The 15,904-nt window shown below is 47.4% G+C and overlaps 1 protein-coding gene across 1 annotated transcript; it reads right to left on the reverse strand.

Annotated features, from left to right (window-relative positions):
• Positions 1-1,367: 1,367 nt before the first annotated feature.
• Positions 1,368-14,915, reverse strand: APOL5 (apolipoprotein L5). Its single transcript, XM_044765791.2, has 4 exons — positions 14,828-14,915; positions 11,966-12,040; positions 9,948-10,141; positions 1,368-2,633 (listed from the first exon to the last, which is right to left on the reverse strand). The coding sequence occupies exons 1-4, from the start codon at positions 14,913-14,915 to the stop codon at positions 1,644-1,646; spliced, it is 1,347 nt and encodes a 448-aa protein (XP_044621726.2). The 3' UTR covers positions 1,368-1,643.
• Positions 14,916-15,904: the final 989 nt, after the last annotated feature.

Here is a 15,904-nt window from a genome sequence, read left to right on the forward strand (position 1 = left end):
GAGATTTTCCTACCCCGAGTTTTCTTAGCTGAAGACTTGTGTTTTGCGTCTGGTAAACCAAGGTTCCGTGGGGACAGCTTGACCTTCTAGGGCAAAAAGGAAAAGGCAGTCGTTTACTCATTTCTGTCGCATAAGTGCGATCTCACAGAAGGGTCTCCTGAATGCTCAGATGCCACAGGGCTGGGCGAGGCAATTCTCTCCCTTGACACACCCAGTCCTTGTCCGTCTCATTTGCACCTGGGCCTGGCCTGATGCCCCGCACGGAGGTGTTCAATTAGTATTGGTGCGTTGAATGACTTAACAAATGGCCCCTCTGGCTGGAGTGCACAAAGGTGGTGTGCAGAGGGGGCTCCGGGGGCGAGGCAGAGGCACAGCCTGGGAATGCACGTGGCTTGCAGCACGGAGCAGAATCGTGGCCCCAGCCCCTCACCACCAGGCGCTCCCTCCGCTCTCCCCACAGCCCACCCCACCAGGAGTAAGTGCACTGCCAGGGGCTCCCGCAGCACCCTGTCCTCGCTAATGTCCTTCCGTTTACCTCTCCTCCTTGTTAATGGATTATCTGGAGTCTGTCCCCCTGATAGGCCCCAAGTACCATTAAAGCAGAGACTCTTTTCACACAATGTCCTCAGTGCCCTGCCGGGACCTGGCCTAAGCTTGTGCTCCATGACAGGCAAGGGAGGAGGTGGGCAAGACCCTGTAGAATAGGCATCCTAGTGTCTCAGAGTGCACCCACCAAATCTGCCCCTGGTCATTAAGAAGCTAGACTATACCCAGAGGGGAACAGTACTGATGCTGGAGAGTAAGAGAAAGCACCTCAGGCCGTAGAGCAGTGGTCCCCAGCCTCCGCTGCTCAGCAGAATTACTTGGAGATCCTTTACAACTTCTGGAGTCCAGGTCATACCCCAGGTCAATCACATCCCTGGGGTAGGACCCACCCACTCATCGGTCCTTTTTGAAGCTTCCTAGGTGATGCCAACATGCAGACAAATTTGGGAACACGTCCTTGAATCCTTGGCCCTGTCACAGGCCTCAATTAAAATCAGTCGAATGAATGAATGAATGATGAACCTTCACACCTTCAGCAAAGGCTTTTGTGTCCCTTTCTAGGGTGTCAGGCAGTGGCCTTGCTACCCCATCCCATTATCTTCTCTCTGTAAAATTAAAGAGGAGTTTTGAAATTCTTTATTTTCCTGATGGGAGTTTTTGTTTCAGTTTTTTCATCTAGATATTTAATGTCTCAAGAGAGTCAAGAAATAGAAAGTATTTTCAGATAAATATCCTTTTTCAACTCATCAGAAACATCACCTTCATCATGAAATGCCACACTTATGCCATTCAACACCTATTTATGGCGCACCTACCACGTGCCACGCCCTGCTGGGGCTGAGGACACGTCCCCGCCCTCCCAGAGGGTACTCTACAGGAAGAAGGACAGGGAGCATCTGCATACAGACGAATGCGTGGTCAACACTTTGAGAGAAAAGAACGAGAGGCTGGAAAGAACAGGAGGGACCTAATTCAGGTGGGGGCTGGGGAAAGTCCTCTCTGAAGAAAGGACATCGTGATTATCTATTTATATGTCCACTCTATAGCATCCCCCGCCCCGCCATGGGAAGCTCTAGGAGGACCATGACCACACTGTCTTACGCCCACCCCCTTCCTACCTTCTGGTTCAGTGACGGCTCCTCGGAGCCCCGCCTCAGGATGATCAGCTCGTAGCGCCGGGTGAGCTGGCCCAGCCACTGCTCCAGCTCCTTGGCCCACGGTCTCAGCTGCTCCGCCATCTCCGCCCTCGCCCCCGCCTCCAGGTGCCTCCAGTTCTGCAGGAGGCTGTTCACCTCTTGCATAAGAAAGAAGCCAGCCCCAGCAACAGCCATCAGCCGGGTGCCCCTGGTCATGGCCAGAGCTGGGCCCTCAACGGCTCTCTTCACCCCTCTGGCCCTCCAGAAGGGGACACAGCCTGTGGCTGCGAAATTCTTGACCGTAGCCATGAAACCAGAGTTGGCTTTGGCTTTGGCCGTCCGGTAGGCCTGAAGTTCCCTGATGTTGATAACTCCAGCAGATTGCTTAATAGGCAAGTCCGCAGCTCTGACTTCGGACAGGTTTATTCCTCCCAAAGCTTCATTCTCCCCTGTCGCTGGAAGAGACACCAGTCTCCTGGCTCTGTCTCGAGCTGCCGAATTGCTTCTATTTTCTAAGACACTTGTCAAAATGTTGGTCATGACAGCTGCTGCCCCAAGGCCGTGCCCAAGTGCTGAGAGCATCAGACTCCCTCCTACTGTCACAGGTGCCAGGGCCAAACCCAGGAGGCTCACGGCCACAGAGACAGCACCTGAAGAGCTAGCCACCAGGGGGGTCTTGGTGAGCATCTTGTGGGCTGCGTCAACCTGGTCTGCAATGCTGTTCAGTTCTTTGATAGTCTTTTCCAGCTTGTACTTCCATAAGGGAAAACATAAGAGAAACATTTTTTCCTCCTCTGATGGATTTCCATCTGGCACGGACACTTGTTCACGTCGCATCAGCTCTTCAGACAGGAGCCTGTACAGCACATCGGCCTCATCCCTGGGGACAGTCCATATCACGTGATTATTTTTCCAATTCTGGGACAGGTTCCCCAGCGAGGCTAGAACCTTCTACAGTCTGCGTTCTCGAACACATTTAGGGAGCAGGACCTTGGGAATCAAGGTACAATTGGGGAGCAGCGTGACAGAGGGTCCCTCCTTGTGGCCTGGACCCCAGGTAGCTGTGTGTTTATGGCAGAAGCACAGTTCCAGCAATCCCTGGGCTCATCAGGACCGGCTTACTAGCCTGCTCACCCGCGGACAACTCTCTTCTAACTGCATGTGGACACTGATGTGATGAATGAAACAAAACTTAAAAGCATTACAGACTTTTGTCACCAAATCTTTTCTTAATAAATATATGTATGCGTATAGAATATAATTTACACATATCCAACAGGTTGTGAGAATTCTGTTCAGGGAACACGAGTACTGAGATCCCGAAGAGGAGACGGCTGGTTTTCTTTTATGTTAAAAGGGGACCTACCTGGAAATGGTGGTTGCTTCTGGGAGGGGAGCTGGGGAAAAAGCTTTGAGGGAGGCTGACTTCTCACTGTTTGCCCATTTGTTCCTTTTAAGTTTTGTATCGTGTGCATATATTAGAGTTATCCCAAAAAATTAATAAAATAACCTACACTTCCAAAGAAAAAGGTGCGGGCACCTCCAGCCAGACACCCAAATATCATCTCTTCCACAGAGGATTTACTCCGTGTGACAGCGCTGTGTATTTTGGAAACCGAAACTTGATTTCTAATGAAAGGGTGGACACACGTGGAGGCAGCGGGTTCTGCCCTGGTCACTTGTTAACGGGCAAGGAGGAGAAGCACGGAGTCGTAAGAAAAGTGATGAAGAAGAAGAAGATGTATGACTGAGAAAAGTCTCTCCACGAACTCAAATGTTCCCTGTATTTTGGGGAAAAGACCACCATTATTCCGTATTTTGCGGAATCAGTTTGCTCCAGCTCCTGGAGCACCAGAGTCCGCAGGGCCCTGTGGGAGCATCACTGCTCTGAGTAAATCTGTCGTGTAGGATCTGGGGCTTCCAAGGTGGACACCAGTGGACGGTGCAGGACGCTGCCATCAACTTCCTGCAGCGCGTAGCAGAGTCTGACTTGTCTAAGCCTTAAGTTTGTTCCTGTCTGTCTCCTAATTGAGCAACTACAACGCACTGGGCATGGGCTTGAGCCATACTGGAGGGTGGATCGACAGGAAAGAAGGCAGGACTCATGGGATCACTGTCCTGGAACCAAGCAGCCCCCAGGCCTCAAAGGAACTGTTGACAGTGGCTTTAGAGCCCTCTGCCCCGTGGGCAGGGCCATCAGCAGCCTCAGATCAGCCAGCTGACCCCTCCGCAGGGAAGTAGGAGGGGCCTTCTGACAGCCTTCCCCAGCATCAATTCACTCTTAACAAAGACTTGTCAGATGTCTCTGCGATGTCTCTGTACACCGAGGACTTCAACACCCCCAACCTAGATCTTAGAGCTCTAGGATGTTAGAAGCGGAAGGCCCACCCCCGCCGTCTGGTGCGTGGATGGCCGAGGCATGGACTCCCCTGCCGTTGTTGGCGGGAGTGTCTAGACAACTTGCCGCGCTGCCCCAAGGACACCCATACATAGAATGAGTTGTTTGTGGGGCCGGCCCTGTGGCTGCATGGTTAAGTTCGCGTGCTCCACTTTGGCGGCCCGGGGTTCACTGGTTCAGATCCTGGGTGTGGACCTAGCACCGCTCATCAAGCCATGCTGAGGCGGCGTCCCACGTAGCAGAGCCAGCAGGACCTACAACTAGAATACACAACTATGTACTGGGGGGCTTTGGAGAGGAAAAAAAAAAGAGGAAGATTGGCAAGAGATATTAGCTCAGGACCAATCTTCCTCATCAAAAAAAAGAAGAATTGTTCCTGTCCTGATAGGGCAGGAAACTCTAGTTTGTGTGACTTATGAAGATTTTATAATGTAAGAGCTTGAGATAGCACTGCATCTCATTTTACAGAAGCTTATGGACACTGGACAAGAGAGTACAGCCTGTGTCAGGCGCTATGACTGTGTTAGGACTATAACGCTTCAGCCCAGCTCTGTCGCAGAGTCTGGGTGCCCAGGCAGAGGTGTGGAAAGGTAAGTCCCAGGAGTCTGGGTCGCAAGGCAAGACCTAGGCATTTTCATGGCTTGGGCAAGGGCGGAGAAAGGCTGGGAAGGAGTTCCTGGGTCGGGGGAAATGGAGCAAATTCTGCTTCTAGGATTCTATCATCCAACAAGCCACGTGTCCGGGCCCCTAGTCATGTGCTTACCAGAGGTTTTAAATTTACTTTCCTAAGAACTTTTGTTCTGAGGATGTGTAAATCCTTTTTTTCCCCTTTGTGCACGTCTCTAATGGCAAATGAAGGTAAATGAGACTGTGTGCTCAACACCTCCGCCAACTTTGTTGGAACACATCTGTGTGTTTCAAACTATGAAGATGGTGACCGCACAGCAGCAAAATTCGGATATTAACACTCAGATTCCCTTCCTTCGTTCCTTCCTTCAAATACCGAGTGCCAAGTCTGCGCCAACGCAGGTCTCAATGCTGGGGTTATGGCAGTGAGCACATCACCCCAGCCTCTGCCCTCACAGAACTCACGTTCTGGTCATTTCTTCCCTAGACATCGTTTTTCTAGAATTACCTTTCCAAACCAGTTCTAACCACCATCTCCTCCCAAGCCTCTGGATGAACCAGTAGCCAGCATATTTCTTCTCTAGTCATCTGGGCCCACAAAGGGTTAACGATGCTCCAGTAAAGTGGACTAGCTAATTATAAGATTTGGGAATAAAAAAAACAAGGTTAGAATACATCAAAAATCTTAATGTCTCAAAAACTTCCCATCATTTTTGCCTAATGATTTTAACCAAACAATTCAACTACATAACAGCCAATGCTAACCGGGAGGTAGTCAAACTGGTGATCCCTCAGTTTTCCGGTGGCAAAGGAGATTGGTGAAGGACTTTGGAAATCTTGATATTACATATTAAGTCCCAGCAGTCTTCTGATAATCATCCAATAACCCGACGATGGGCACAAAGATGCTCAGGGCCATGTCGCGTATGAGGCTGCAAACTCGAAAGCAAGAGAGCCCTCCGTGATCTCCAGTCCTGGCGGGGTTGTCCAGGCTCTGCTGAAGCCCCCTGGAGCTGAGCAGCTCACCGGCTGGGTAGCTGTTTGTTTTAACCAGGGAGGTGAGGAGTAGCAGAATGTGCCACCCCAGAATATGCCGCTTTGATATGCTGATTATTTTGAGCTGTAGGCGCTTGAAGAACACATGCAGGGAGAGACTAGCTCTGAACGCCCCTTATCTGCCTAAAGACACCCTCCAAAAGGGACTCAAGAGCTATGGATTCCCCTCCCGGGAGTTTCCTCAACCAGGGACGCTGACTGTCATCACAGAGGAGAAGGCTAGGAGTCGACACACCCAGACAAACGTTGTCAAACTGTCGCGCCTCCCACCTTTTCTTCTAAGAGTCCGTTCATCTTTCCTGAAAATCACGGACTTCCTCCTCAGGGTCCACCTCCCCACTCCCCTGTCCCTATTAAGATGGTATTTCAGACGGAATTCTAAGCCACCTGTGTGAGCTGCTCATTTTCCCCTGGGGCTCTCCCGTGCGCAGGTGAGGTCTACGTGTTAATAGCTTCGACGTGTTTTTCTCTCGTTCATCTGTCTTTTATTACAGGGTCTCGGCCAAGAACTCAGGAGAGTAGAGGGAAAATTACTTTTCCTTCCCTACCCAGGCACCGTTTCACAGTTACTCTTGTTTACAGACTCAGCTTACAGATTCTTTCGTTGCTCAAAAATCACTTGAAATGTATTTTCAATATAATTTGACAAAAATCACCCCCATACTACCACAACGTAACTATCGATTTTATTCATTTATTCCCAGCTATTTTTCAAATGCATATTCTTTTCCACATGGCTTTCATAACATATTGGCTTTGTTTTTAAAATGTAATATTGTACGACAAGTATTTTCCGTATCGCTTCACAGTTGTCATTACGATTATTTTTGATGATTCTATGCTATTTCGTCAAGAGGGGACATACCTTCCTGTCTCTAGACACACTCCCTTTTGTGGCACATTGGGGTCTTCATGTTTTTGTCATCTGTGGGACTCCATATAATGGCCCCAGCCCCGTCCTGGCTGTCCCGGCTTCTTCCTCCACTCTGACCAGGGACTGGACCGTCACTGGCTCCCGCGTCCCCCTCTGCTTTCCGGCTTCTCGGAGCTCTTGTGCAGGACTCCCACGCAGGGCTGGGGAGCGGCTTCTATTTCCAGTTAAACTTGACAAAGGAAGTTACTTGCTGTAGCAGTATTGGCAAGTATGGGCCACTGAGGAGGTCACAGGATGTGTCCACAATTAAACCCAGGGATCTGCTATATCCCTACCCAGAGACACGGTTTGGCCTCCCAGGAGTTCCAGTTTTCATTATTTTTTCAAGTAAGATTTGCTGCTTCTTTACGTTTCACGCTAACCTCATTTCCGTGGTATTTTAAATTGTTCTGATGCTATTACGAATAGTACCTTTCAATGTTGTGTTTTCTGACTTGTTTTGTTAGTCTATCGAAATATCATTCATTTTTAATACTCCTCTGTGCTACACTGAATTTTTACTAATTGTAATAGTTACTGAATGAATAATTCATGAACACATACTGCTGATTTTCTTTCCTATTTTTTCAATACTTATTTTTCTTATTTTGGTTCCGCGCCTTATTGAGTCAGCTTGAATTCTTAAATTATTTAATTTTATGAAATTGACTCTAGTCTTTCTCTGTGGGTTTACAAAAACCACTCTTCGTCCTGATCAGGCGGTGTGTTGCATTCCTGTATTTAAATATTTTTATTAGGACTAGGTGCTGAATTTTCAGACTCTAATGAGACAGTCATAAATTTTTTTTATTTATCCCATGAATATAGTATATTATGTGCATACATTTCCATATATCGAATTACCCTTCTATTCTGTGAAAACCCCAACTCAGTCATTGGCGATTTTTTGCATCAGTGTGTTAAAAATTTATATTCTCTAGTATTGTATTCAATATGCTCATCTTGGAGTCATAAATGATATTGAGCTATAGTTTTCTTCCCTTGTAATCAAGTTTTATTATTAGTGTTCTATCTGCTTCGTAGAATACACTCATACTGTGTTTTCTATTTCTGGGACAATTTATATGACATGAGAATTGCTTGTTTTCTGAAGGGTTCGAAGAACTTGCAGATTTCCATATGTTTGCCACACCTTCATGAGATGCATCTGATTTTTTAAAGTTTTTAATGTGATGGATGAGTATGATTCCCTTTCTCTTCCCCACCCCGACTCGGCTCTCCCACCGCTCCCCTACGCCTGTTCTTTTCTGAAGACTTAAGAAGTAATCACAAAATCCTTGATATTTCCAGCTGAACTTGGTTCTCATTTTCAGCCAACAGGTATTTCTCGTGTCCTTTGAACAGGTGTTTCACAGAAGGAGAAATACAATGGCCAATAAATGTATGAAAAGGTGCTTAACATCATTAGTAGCCAAAGAATGTAAATTTAGACGATAGCAGAATGCTATTTCGTTGATCACTTTGGCAAAAGGAAAAAGAATGACAGCATCTCATGTTGCTGAGAAAGGAGGAGGGGCTGTGTGCTCAGGCTCGGGGTCAGAGCATAAAATGACAGGACTTTGAAAGGATGACCGGCAGCATCTCACAACATAAACAGGACACACTTCGGAATCTCAGGAGCCCCTGCAGAAACTCATCCCACACAAAGGCAATGGCGGGAACACAGAGAAGTGTGTCAGGGTGTTCCCCAGTTGCTCGAAGCAGTAAAAAGAAATGGAAACAATTTTAAATATCCATGTAGGGGGACTGTCGACATTAAAATACACCAATATCAAATAAAGGCTTAGGGCTGTGAAAAAGAACCAGGCAAGTCCATATGAACTGACCTGGAAGGAGACCCAGGATATATTAAGTACAAGAAAAAAAAGTTCAAGAATATGGTCTTGAGGGCTGGCCCGGTGGTGCAGTGGTTAAGTTTGCATGTTCCACTTCAGTGGCCTGGGGTTCCCCAGTTCAGATCCTGGGTGCAGACCTATGCACCGCTTGTCAAGCCATGCTGTGGCAGCATCCCACAGTATAAAGTAGAGGAAGATGGGCATGGATGTCAGCTCAGGGCCAGTCTTCCTCAGCAAAAAGAGGAAGAATGGCAGCAGATGTTAGCTCAGGGCTAATCTTCCTCCAAAAGAAAAGAATACGATCTCGATTTTTTAAAGTATTATATATATGGTACAGGACTAGGGAAAAATTCTAGAAGGAGATACACCAAGGGGTGAGCAGGCTTAGGCTCGGGGTGGGAGACATTGAGGTTGGGGGACGGAAGACCCACACCTGCACCCTGCCCTCGTCTGTCCTATTGAAATTTGTTACAAGAGTCACATGCTTCTTTCATAATAAAAACAGTAAAATAAAACAATAACGAGACATCTTTGTTACTCATCCCTTTATCGTTATTAAATCTCCAACCTGTACAGTAAGACACTGAGAGCAGGTCATTAATGCTGCTGAGCACATAGTAAGACAAGCAAAAGTCAAATAAATTAACGTTGTTAAATATTAATATTGTCATCTTTTTAGAAATTTACACGTGACAAGTTTCTCTAACCTGTTATTTTGTCCTTTTGCGTCATTTTTATTTCAGAATATCTCTCGTATGCAGAAAATTATTCAAAACTGGTTTTTGCCCAATGTGATACTCTTGACTTATGAATGCTATTAGTATTCATTATTATTTATTGTCATAATTGTTCCGCTTGGATCCGAGTTGCATTATTTTAGGCATTCTGCTTTTTATTTCTTTGCTCTCTTTTCACATCCCACACCGATAGGTGTGGTGACTAGGTTTGAGCTGATGTGGGAGTGGCTTAGAGTGGCTGCGAGGACAGCCCTCCAACGTAAAAAAGTCTTTGCTTTCTTGTCTGCACTCTACCCGATAAAGGACAGACACTGGGGACACATCAGAATAAGGGCTTAGAGTTCATGATACTAAGATTTTATGTTTAAAATTGTGGCCGACTGTCTCCCAGTCCTGGCCTGGAACAGCTCCTGGGGCGGGAACTCTGTCTCATTTGGGGGAGGGGACGAGAAGGAGGTGCGCTGGGCTAAGGCGCCGCAGAAGCAGAGAGAGCAACCGGGGTGGGAGGCCCGCTGGACGCGGAGCGCTGGGTCTCCCCGAGGTGGCCCGTTTCCTTCCGGTTTTAGTAAATATTCTGCGAGACATTTGTGATTTAGACACAGAATTAGAGGTCACATAAGACCCTGCCTTGTGTGTCATCACTTTCATAGCTTAGTTTCACGAATCCTCGTGTTTCACATTGATCACATCTCTGTTGTTAAAAACGGATCTTTTGCTGGGAAAGCTCAGCGCATCGCATTCTGGGAAGAAGCGGTCACAGCGCTTCGCGCCTCGCTTTGCCTCATTTCTCCCCCAGAGGGCGTCGCACTCCTCCTCTGGTTCAGGTTCCCTGATGCTGAGGGACCACGTCTGGCGCAGGCTGTGGTCCCCGCCTGATGAGGGACCGCGCACAGAGGCACCGAGCTCCCTCCCCCGCTGCCTCCTCTCTGCACTCCCGAGACGGGCTGAGCCGGCGAGCTGTCCTCTCTTGCTCCCTCGTCTCTCCTCCGTTGGGCCCTCTTAGCTCAGCAGCTGGAATCCAGACAGCTCTGGAGCTTTGGATCTGGGTTTAAAGGGAGGGAGGGGCTGTCTTGGATTAAACCCCTTTTGCCAGAGAACCCTGGAGATTCAGGCTCAAGCCAGGAGAATGGAGGTGCTGTTCTGCTTCCCCTTGTCTCTGGCGCTCCCTCCAGGACCCCGCGGGGAGGAGGTGTGGCTGGACTAAGGCCGAGGTCAGGCACCTCCGGGGTTCCTGCCAGCACAGCCAGATGATGCCCTCCAACCTGAGCACAAAAGCCTGCCGCCGAGGCGCGGTTGGGGGCGGGGAGGCGAACACAGATGCGGGATCCTGATAACCGAGGGGCCCAGGAGGAGACGCCTCTAATTGTAGGGGGAGTGTGAGCAGGGTCTCGCGGGATTTGGGGCTGGAGTGGGACTTCACATCCTCACCTTCTTCTTAGGGACTGGCATCACCCACTTTCAGGGCCCCATCTCCAGTGTCACCCACTGGAGGTCAAGACAGTACACTGTGGTCAAAACAACTTCCCAAGGAGGAGGGAGGGTGACCTGGGTGGATTCCGGTCGGTGCTGAACTCATGGTGCCCCTGACGGCTCCTTGGCGTTTTTCTCTCTTTCCCGGGGACAGTGGATCCCGGGCCAGAAAAGATGTAGCTTCAACTTGTAAAGAAGAAAAGAGACCCCACAGTCACTCAGAGAGGCAGCGGCTTCATCTGCAGCCGAGGCCCAGTGACTCGGACCTGGGAATTCGTAAACATGAAATCCAGGGAAGATGGTGAGCTCAGAAGGGGAGTGGAGAGCTGAGATGGAACCCCGGGAAATGCCAGCATTATACAGGGCGTTTGAGGAGTGAAAGGAGTCCTTTACAGGCTCTCAGGGAAAGTTGCCCAGGAGGCAGACGTAGAGAGAGGAAACCACAGTTCTGTTTCTCTCGTGTCAAGTCCCTGTCCTCGCTTGGTCACAATAAGGTGACAAACAGAGCTTTTTGCAGGGACTTCCCGTGTGAAGACAATGGATCAGCTTATCAGTTTCTCTCCTCTTGTCTATTATCCAAAAGCAACATGGAAATTGATACAAACACCATCATTAGAAACTGGGAGAGGGGCTGGCCCAGTGGTGCAGCAGTTAAGTTCGCACATTCCGCTTCTCAGCGGCCCAGGGTTCGCCAGTTCGGATCCCAGGTGCGGACATGGCACCGCTTGGCATGCTATGCTGTGATAGGTGTCCCACATATAAAGTAGAGGAAGATGGGCATGGATGTTAGCTCAGGGCCAGTCTTCCTCAGCAAAAACAGGAGGATTGGTGGCAGATGTTAGCTCAGGGCTAATCTTCTTCTTCTTCAAAAAAAAGGAAAGAAACTAGAAGAAATAGGTAAAATAGATGAAAAGGATGCCAACAGCAATGGGAATGAGCAGGGCTGTGCAAGGAAAAGAAGAGGGGAGGCCGATAATTGCAGGTTTCAGAAAAAGTAGACGATGAAGGCAGCTTTCAGGGGAAATGCCCCTCTTCAAGGTGAGGGCATTCTCAAAGTGCAAAAATAAAACCCCTTGTTGAAATAGTGAGGATGAGGTGTTCAGGTTCCACTAAATCTGAATTGGTTCCGAGAAGCAATGGAGATGGGACTAACTGAGCGCACAAGTGAGACGAGCCATTGGGAGGACGCAGTTTGTCCTCGAGACAGAGAGGAGAAAAGAGGCTACCTTGTGAATAGTCTGAAGACTGCCCAGTCCCGTCGCCCGGGGACACAGGAGGACTGAAATCTCGTGTAGAAGGCCCTAGATCAGAGAGAAGAGTTTCACTAGTGTGGGACACAGCCCTGGCTTCTCCTCTACTGGAATCTGCCATAAAGATCTGGCCATAAAAAAAGCCACCAACAGAAGATCTCCACAAAAAATATTAACTCAACAACAACCACCACCAACCCAAGAGAAAAATGGGCAGAAGAATGAATAGATGTTTCTCCAAAGAAGATACACAAATGGCCAATATGTCCATGAGAAGATACTCAACATCACCAATCATTAAAGGCAATGCCAATCAAAACCACAGTGAGATGCTACCTCACACCTGCTAGGATGACTGTTAGAAAAAACCGAAAGACACAGACAATAACAAGCGTTGGTGAGATTGTGGAGAAATTGGAACACTTAAACATTGCTGGTGGGAATGCAAAATGGTGCGGCCACTGCCAACACCACGTCGGTTACTCAAATAATTAAAAGTAGAATTCCCATAGGATCCAGCAATTCCACTTCTGGGTATGTACCCAAAGGAACTGAAAGCAAGACCTCCAATAAATATTTGTACATCCGTGTTCATAGTGGCAGTGTTCACAAGAGCTAAAAGGTAGAAATGACTGAAATGTCCACTGATGGATGAATGGATAAAAAAAACATAGTGTATATGTGTGTGTGTATATATATATAATGTGTGTGTATATATATATATACACACAATGAAATATTATTATGAAACAATGAAACAATTATTCAGTTTCATTATTTCAAAAAATAACAGTAAATATTATTGAGCCTTAAAAAGGAATGAAATTCTGACACATGGCACAACAAGGATGAACCATGAAGACATTTTGCTAAGTGAAATATGCCAGTCACAAAAGACAGATATTGTACGATTCCGCTTATGTGAGGTGCTGGAGTAGTCGAGTTCATAGAGACAGAGTCGAAGGATGGTTACCAGGGGCTGAAGGATGGGGCAGGAGAGGAGTGATTGTTTAACACGGTCAGAGTTTCAGTTTGGGAAAATGAAACAGAAAGTTCTGGAGATGGATGGTGGTGATGGATGTACAACAATGTGAGTGTACTTAATGCTGCTGAATGGTACACCTAAAAGTGGTTAAAATGGTCAATTTTGTGTTATATATGTTTTATCACAATAGAAAAATATACATTATAGGACAAAAAGGAAGACAGTAAAAACAACAAAAACAAATGGCGGATAAAGAACACTCACCAGAAAAAAAAAAAAAAAAAAAAAAAAAGAACACTCACCAGAAAAGTGTTGCCAAAAAGCCAATGAAAATCACAAGCAATTATTTTGCAATTAATTTTTTAGAAGTTAGGGAAGCAATTTCCTTTACAAAGCAAAAGCAAAAACCAGAGATCTGAAGGCTAAGGGAAGACATGGCAGGACCCCATGAAGGAAATTAAGCAGTGTAGGGGACTGGAATTGGCCACCCCAAGCTATGTCTCTTTGGCATGAGGATTACTTTGGGCTGGTTACTTTTAAAAACTGCAGACAGGAGAGAAACTCTGAAAAGTAGAATATACCTTCCCTTTGTTAAGAGACATTTGCATTTGTAGAGGAAATCTCCACCTGTAAAGGTGTCTCCCTCTCTGAACCAGGAAGAAGTGGGGGATGACCTTCTCTCTAGAAACTCTCATCAATGCAGAAGGCAAGGACTTAAATCTGCATAATAACCTGACTCTTGTTTACTGTGCTTTTCTGGTAACTTCCCGTAACTGACCCCCCCACCTCCAACATCCTCCTCTGTCTTTAGCTGAGGATGGTATTTAAGGGGAGAGCTTCCGCCATTTTGGTGAGTTGCTCAGTTTTTCTGGGTCTCTCCCATGTATACACGTTATAAAGCTTTGTTTGATTTTCTCCCGTTATTCGGTCTCATGTGAATTTAATTCGTTGTCTGGCCAGAAGGACCCAGAGTGGGTAGAGGAAACGTCTTCCTCCCCTACAGTAGAAACTGGAGCTTAGGGAAAAAGAGAAGAGAAAAGGAAAGCCATCACAAAAAGAAATGCTTATTGGAATTCACACAAAGGAAAGAGGACACTAAAAATAAATAAATAAGTAAGGGAAACCAAAGACAAACGTGAGCAAATCGAGCAAAATGAAATGAAAACAAGGTGCTGAAAGGGTTCAGGGAAAAATAAAAGAATAAAGGCCAAACTCCAGCATATGCTGATTGGAATCCCCTAAGAAGAAAAATGTGAACAGAACGAATATTTAAAGATAAAATTCGGGGAGTCTTTCTAGAAATCAAAGATTACACACCATGTCCTAAGAAAAGCGGTCACACTGTGGTAGCCCCAGGCCACAGTCCGGCAAAGTTCCCAGATTCCACAGGGAACAAAGTATGGGGAGGGGAGCGCACCCAGGTGGTGGCTTCAGACTTCCCAGAACCACCCTTGGCTGGGGGACAACGGGGTGGTGCCACCAGAGCTGAAGATGGACACCCTCAGGGGACCCGTGAGTGTGGTCGACAACTGTGTCATTTTTAAGGCCCCAGATATTTTCTTGGCATGCTCTTGGTTCTTAGGAGCATAGGAGAGAAGACATTTTGATTCTCAGTATCTGAGACTTACTTTTTAGAACTTATCTAGAAACTGATAAAGATTGTATCTTTTTAGCATTTTATTCAAAACCTACATACTTTTGACACATTCATTAGGAGAAATAGACACTTCAGATGAAAGGGGACACAAACCCCTCTTGATTCCACCGCCCACAATGCTCACCGTACAATCACAATTGACCGGCTATTACTTAAGAAAGGACTTTCCATCCGTTTTCTCCATATTCCCTCCAACAGCCTTGTCCGGAAGTGCGTTTCCCGCATTCGTAGCCCAGGGCAGCCTCGTTCTGGCGGGGAAAACGCTCACCGGGTCCTGGGTCCATGGGCAGCTCACAAAAGAGGACATTCAGTGGCCGGGTAATACGTGAAAAGGTGCTCCACCTCCTCAGTAATTAGGCAAATGCAAATTAAAGACACCTCGATAGACAGGTCTTTCCCACACAGTGGGAGTCACACGGTCGCTGTGCCCCGGGGTGAAGACCCACCCTTCATCCACCAGGCACACCCCAGCCCCTCGGGCCGGGTGCCTGACCTCACGCACAGCCTTGCCTCCTCCTGGAAGCTCTGCAGAGCCCTCAGCTCTCCCAGCCGTGAGAGGTGCCCTCTCAGTCCCAAGGCAGGACCAGGACACCAGGAAGGAATCCAGGGGAGGGGACCAAAAAGGGGTCTGTCCTTCAAGCGTGGAGTGGCCAAGCTGTTTACAAATGCCCACTTGAGTCAGTCTCAGTTTCTCTTCTCTCCTCCTCTCTCTCTCTCTTTCCCTCCCCAGTGTGATCACCACTGCTCTCTTAGAGACATCAGAGAACTGTGTCCTGCTCAAGACAAGAAGGCAAGGTACAAATATCTCAACAAACAAAACCAATCTCCTGCTGGTCTGACTGCCAGCAACTCATTCATTCCCCTTTCCCAGCCCTAGGAATCGAGAAACTGGAATTCCCAGGTCCCCTGGGCTTCCTTCCCCCATGTGGCTTCACTGTGTTTCACTGGAATGGGAGGGACAGACGATGGCCCCTCTCTGATTTAGGGCCTGCTCTGTGGGAGATTCCCCAGCAACACCAAAGAGTGGGCTTGGTGGTGATGACTCACATGGGCTTTGGGAAGAGTCAGTTTTTGTTCAGAATATGTCTTTAAGGCTTCATTTTCTTTTTTCTTTTTTTTTTTTTTTTGGTGCAGAAGATTAGCTCTAAGCTAGCATGTGTTGCCAATCTTTTTTTTTGTTTTCTCCCCAAAGGCCCAGAACATAGTTGTATATCATAGTTGTAAGTCCTTCTAGTTCTTGGATGTGGGATGCCACCACAGCATGGCTTGATGA

Source organism: Equus asinus, chromosome 4 (assembly GCF_041296235.1).
Source record: "Equus asinus isolate D_3611 breed Donkey chromosome 4, EquAss-T2T_v2, whole genome shotgun sequence".
In the NCBI taxonomy this organism is placed as follows: Eukaryota; Metazoa; Chordata; class Mammalia; order Perissodactyla; family Equidae; genus Equus; species Equus asinus.

Coding starts and splice junctions, on each gene's coding strand:
- APOL5 (XM_044765791.2), bottom strand. CDS start 14,915: ATGGACCCAGGACCCGGTGAGCGTTTTCCCCGCCAGAACGAGGCTGCC. Junction 12,041..14,827: donor ACGCACTTCCGGACAAGGCT/GTTGGAGGGAAT, acceptor TCTCTGATCTAG/GGCCTTCTACACGAGATTTC. Junction 2,634..9,947: donor ACAACAGAGATGTGATCAAT/GTGAAACACGAG, acceptor CGCAGACTGTAG/AAGGTTCTAGCCTCGCTGGG.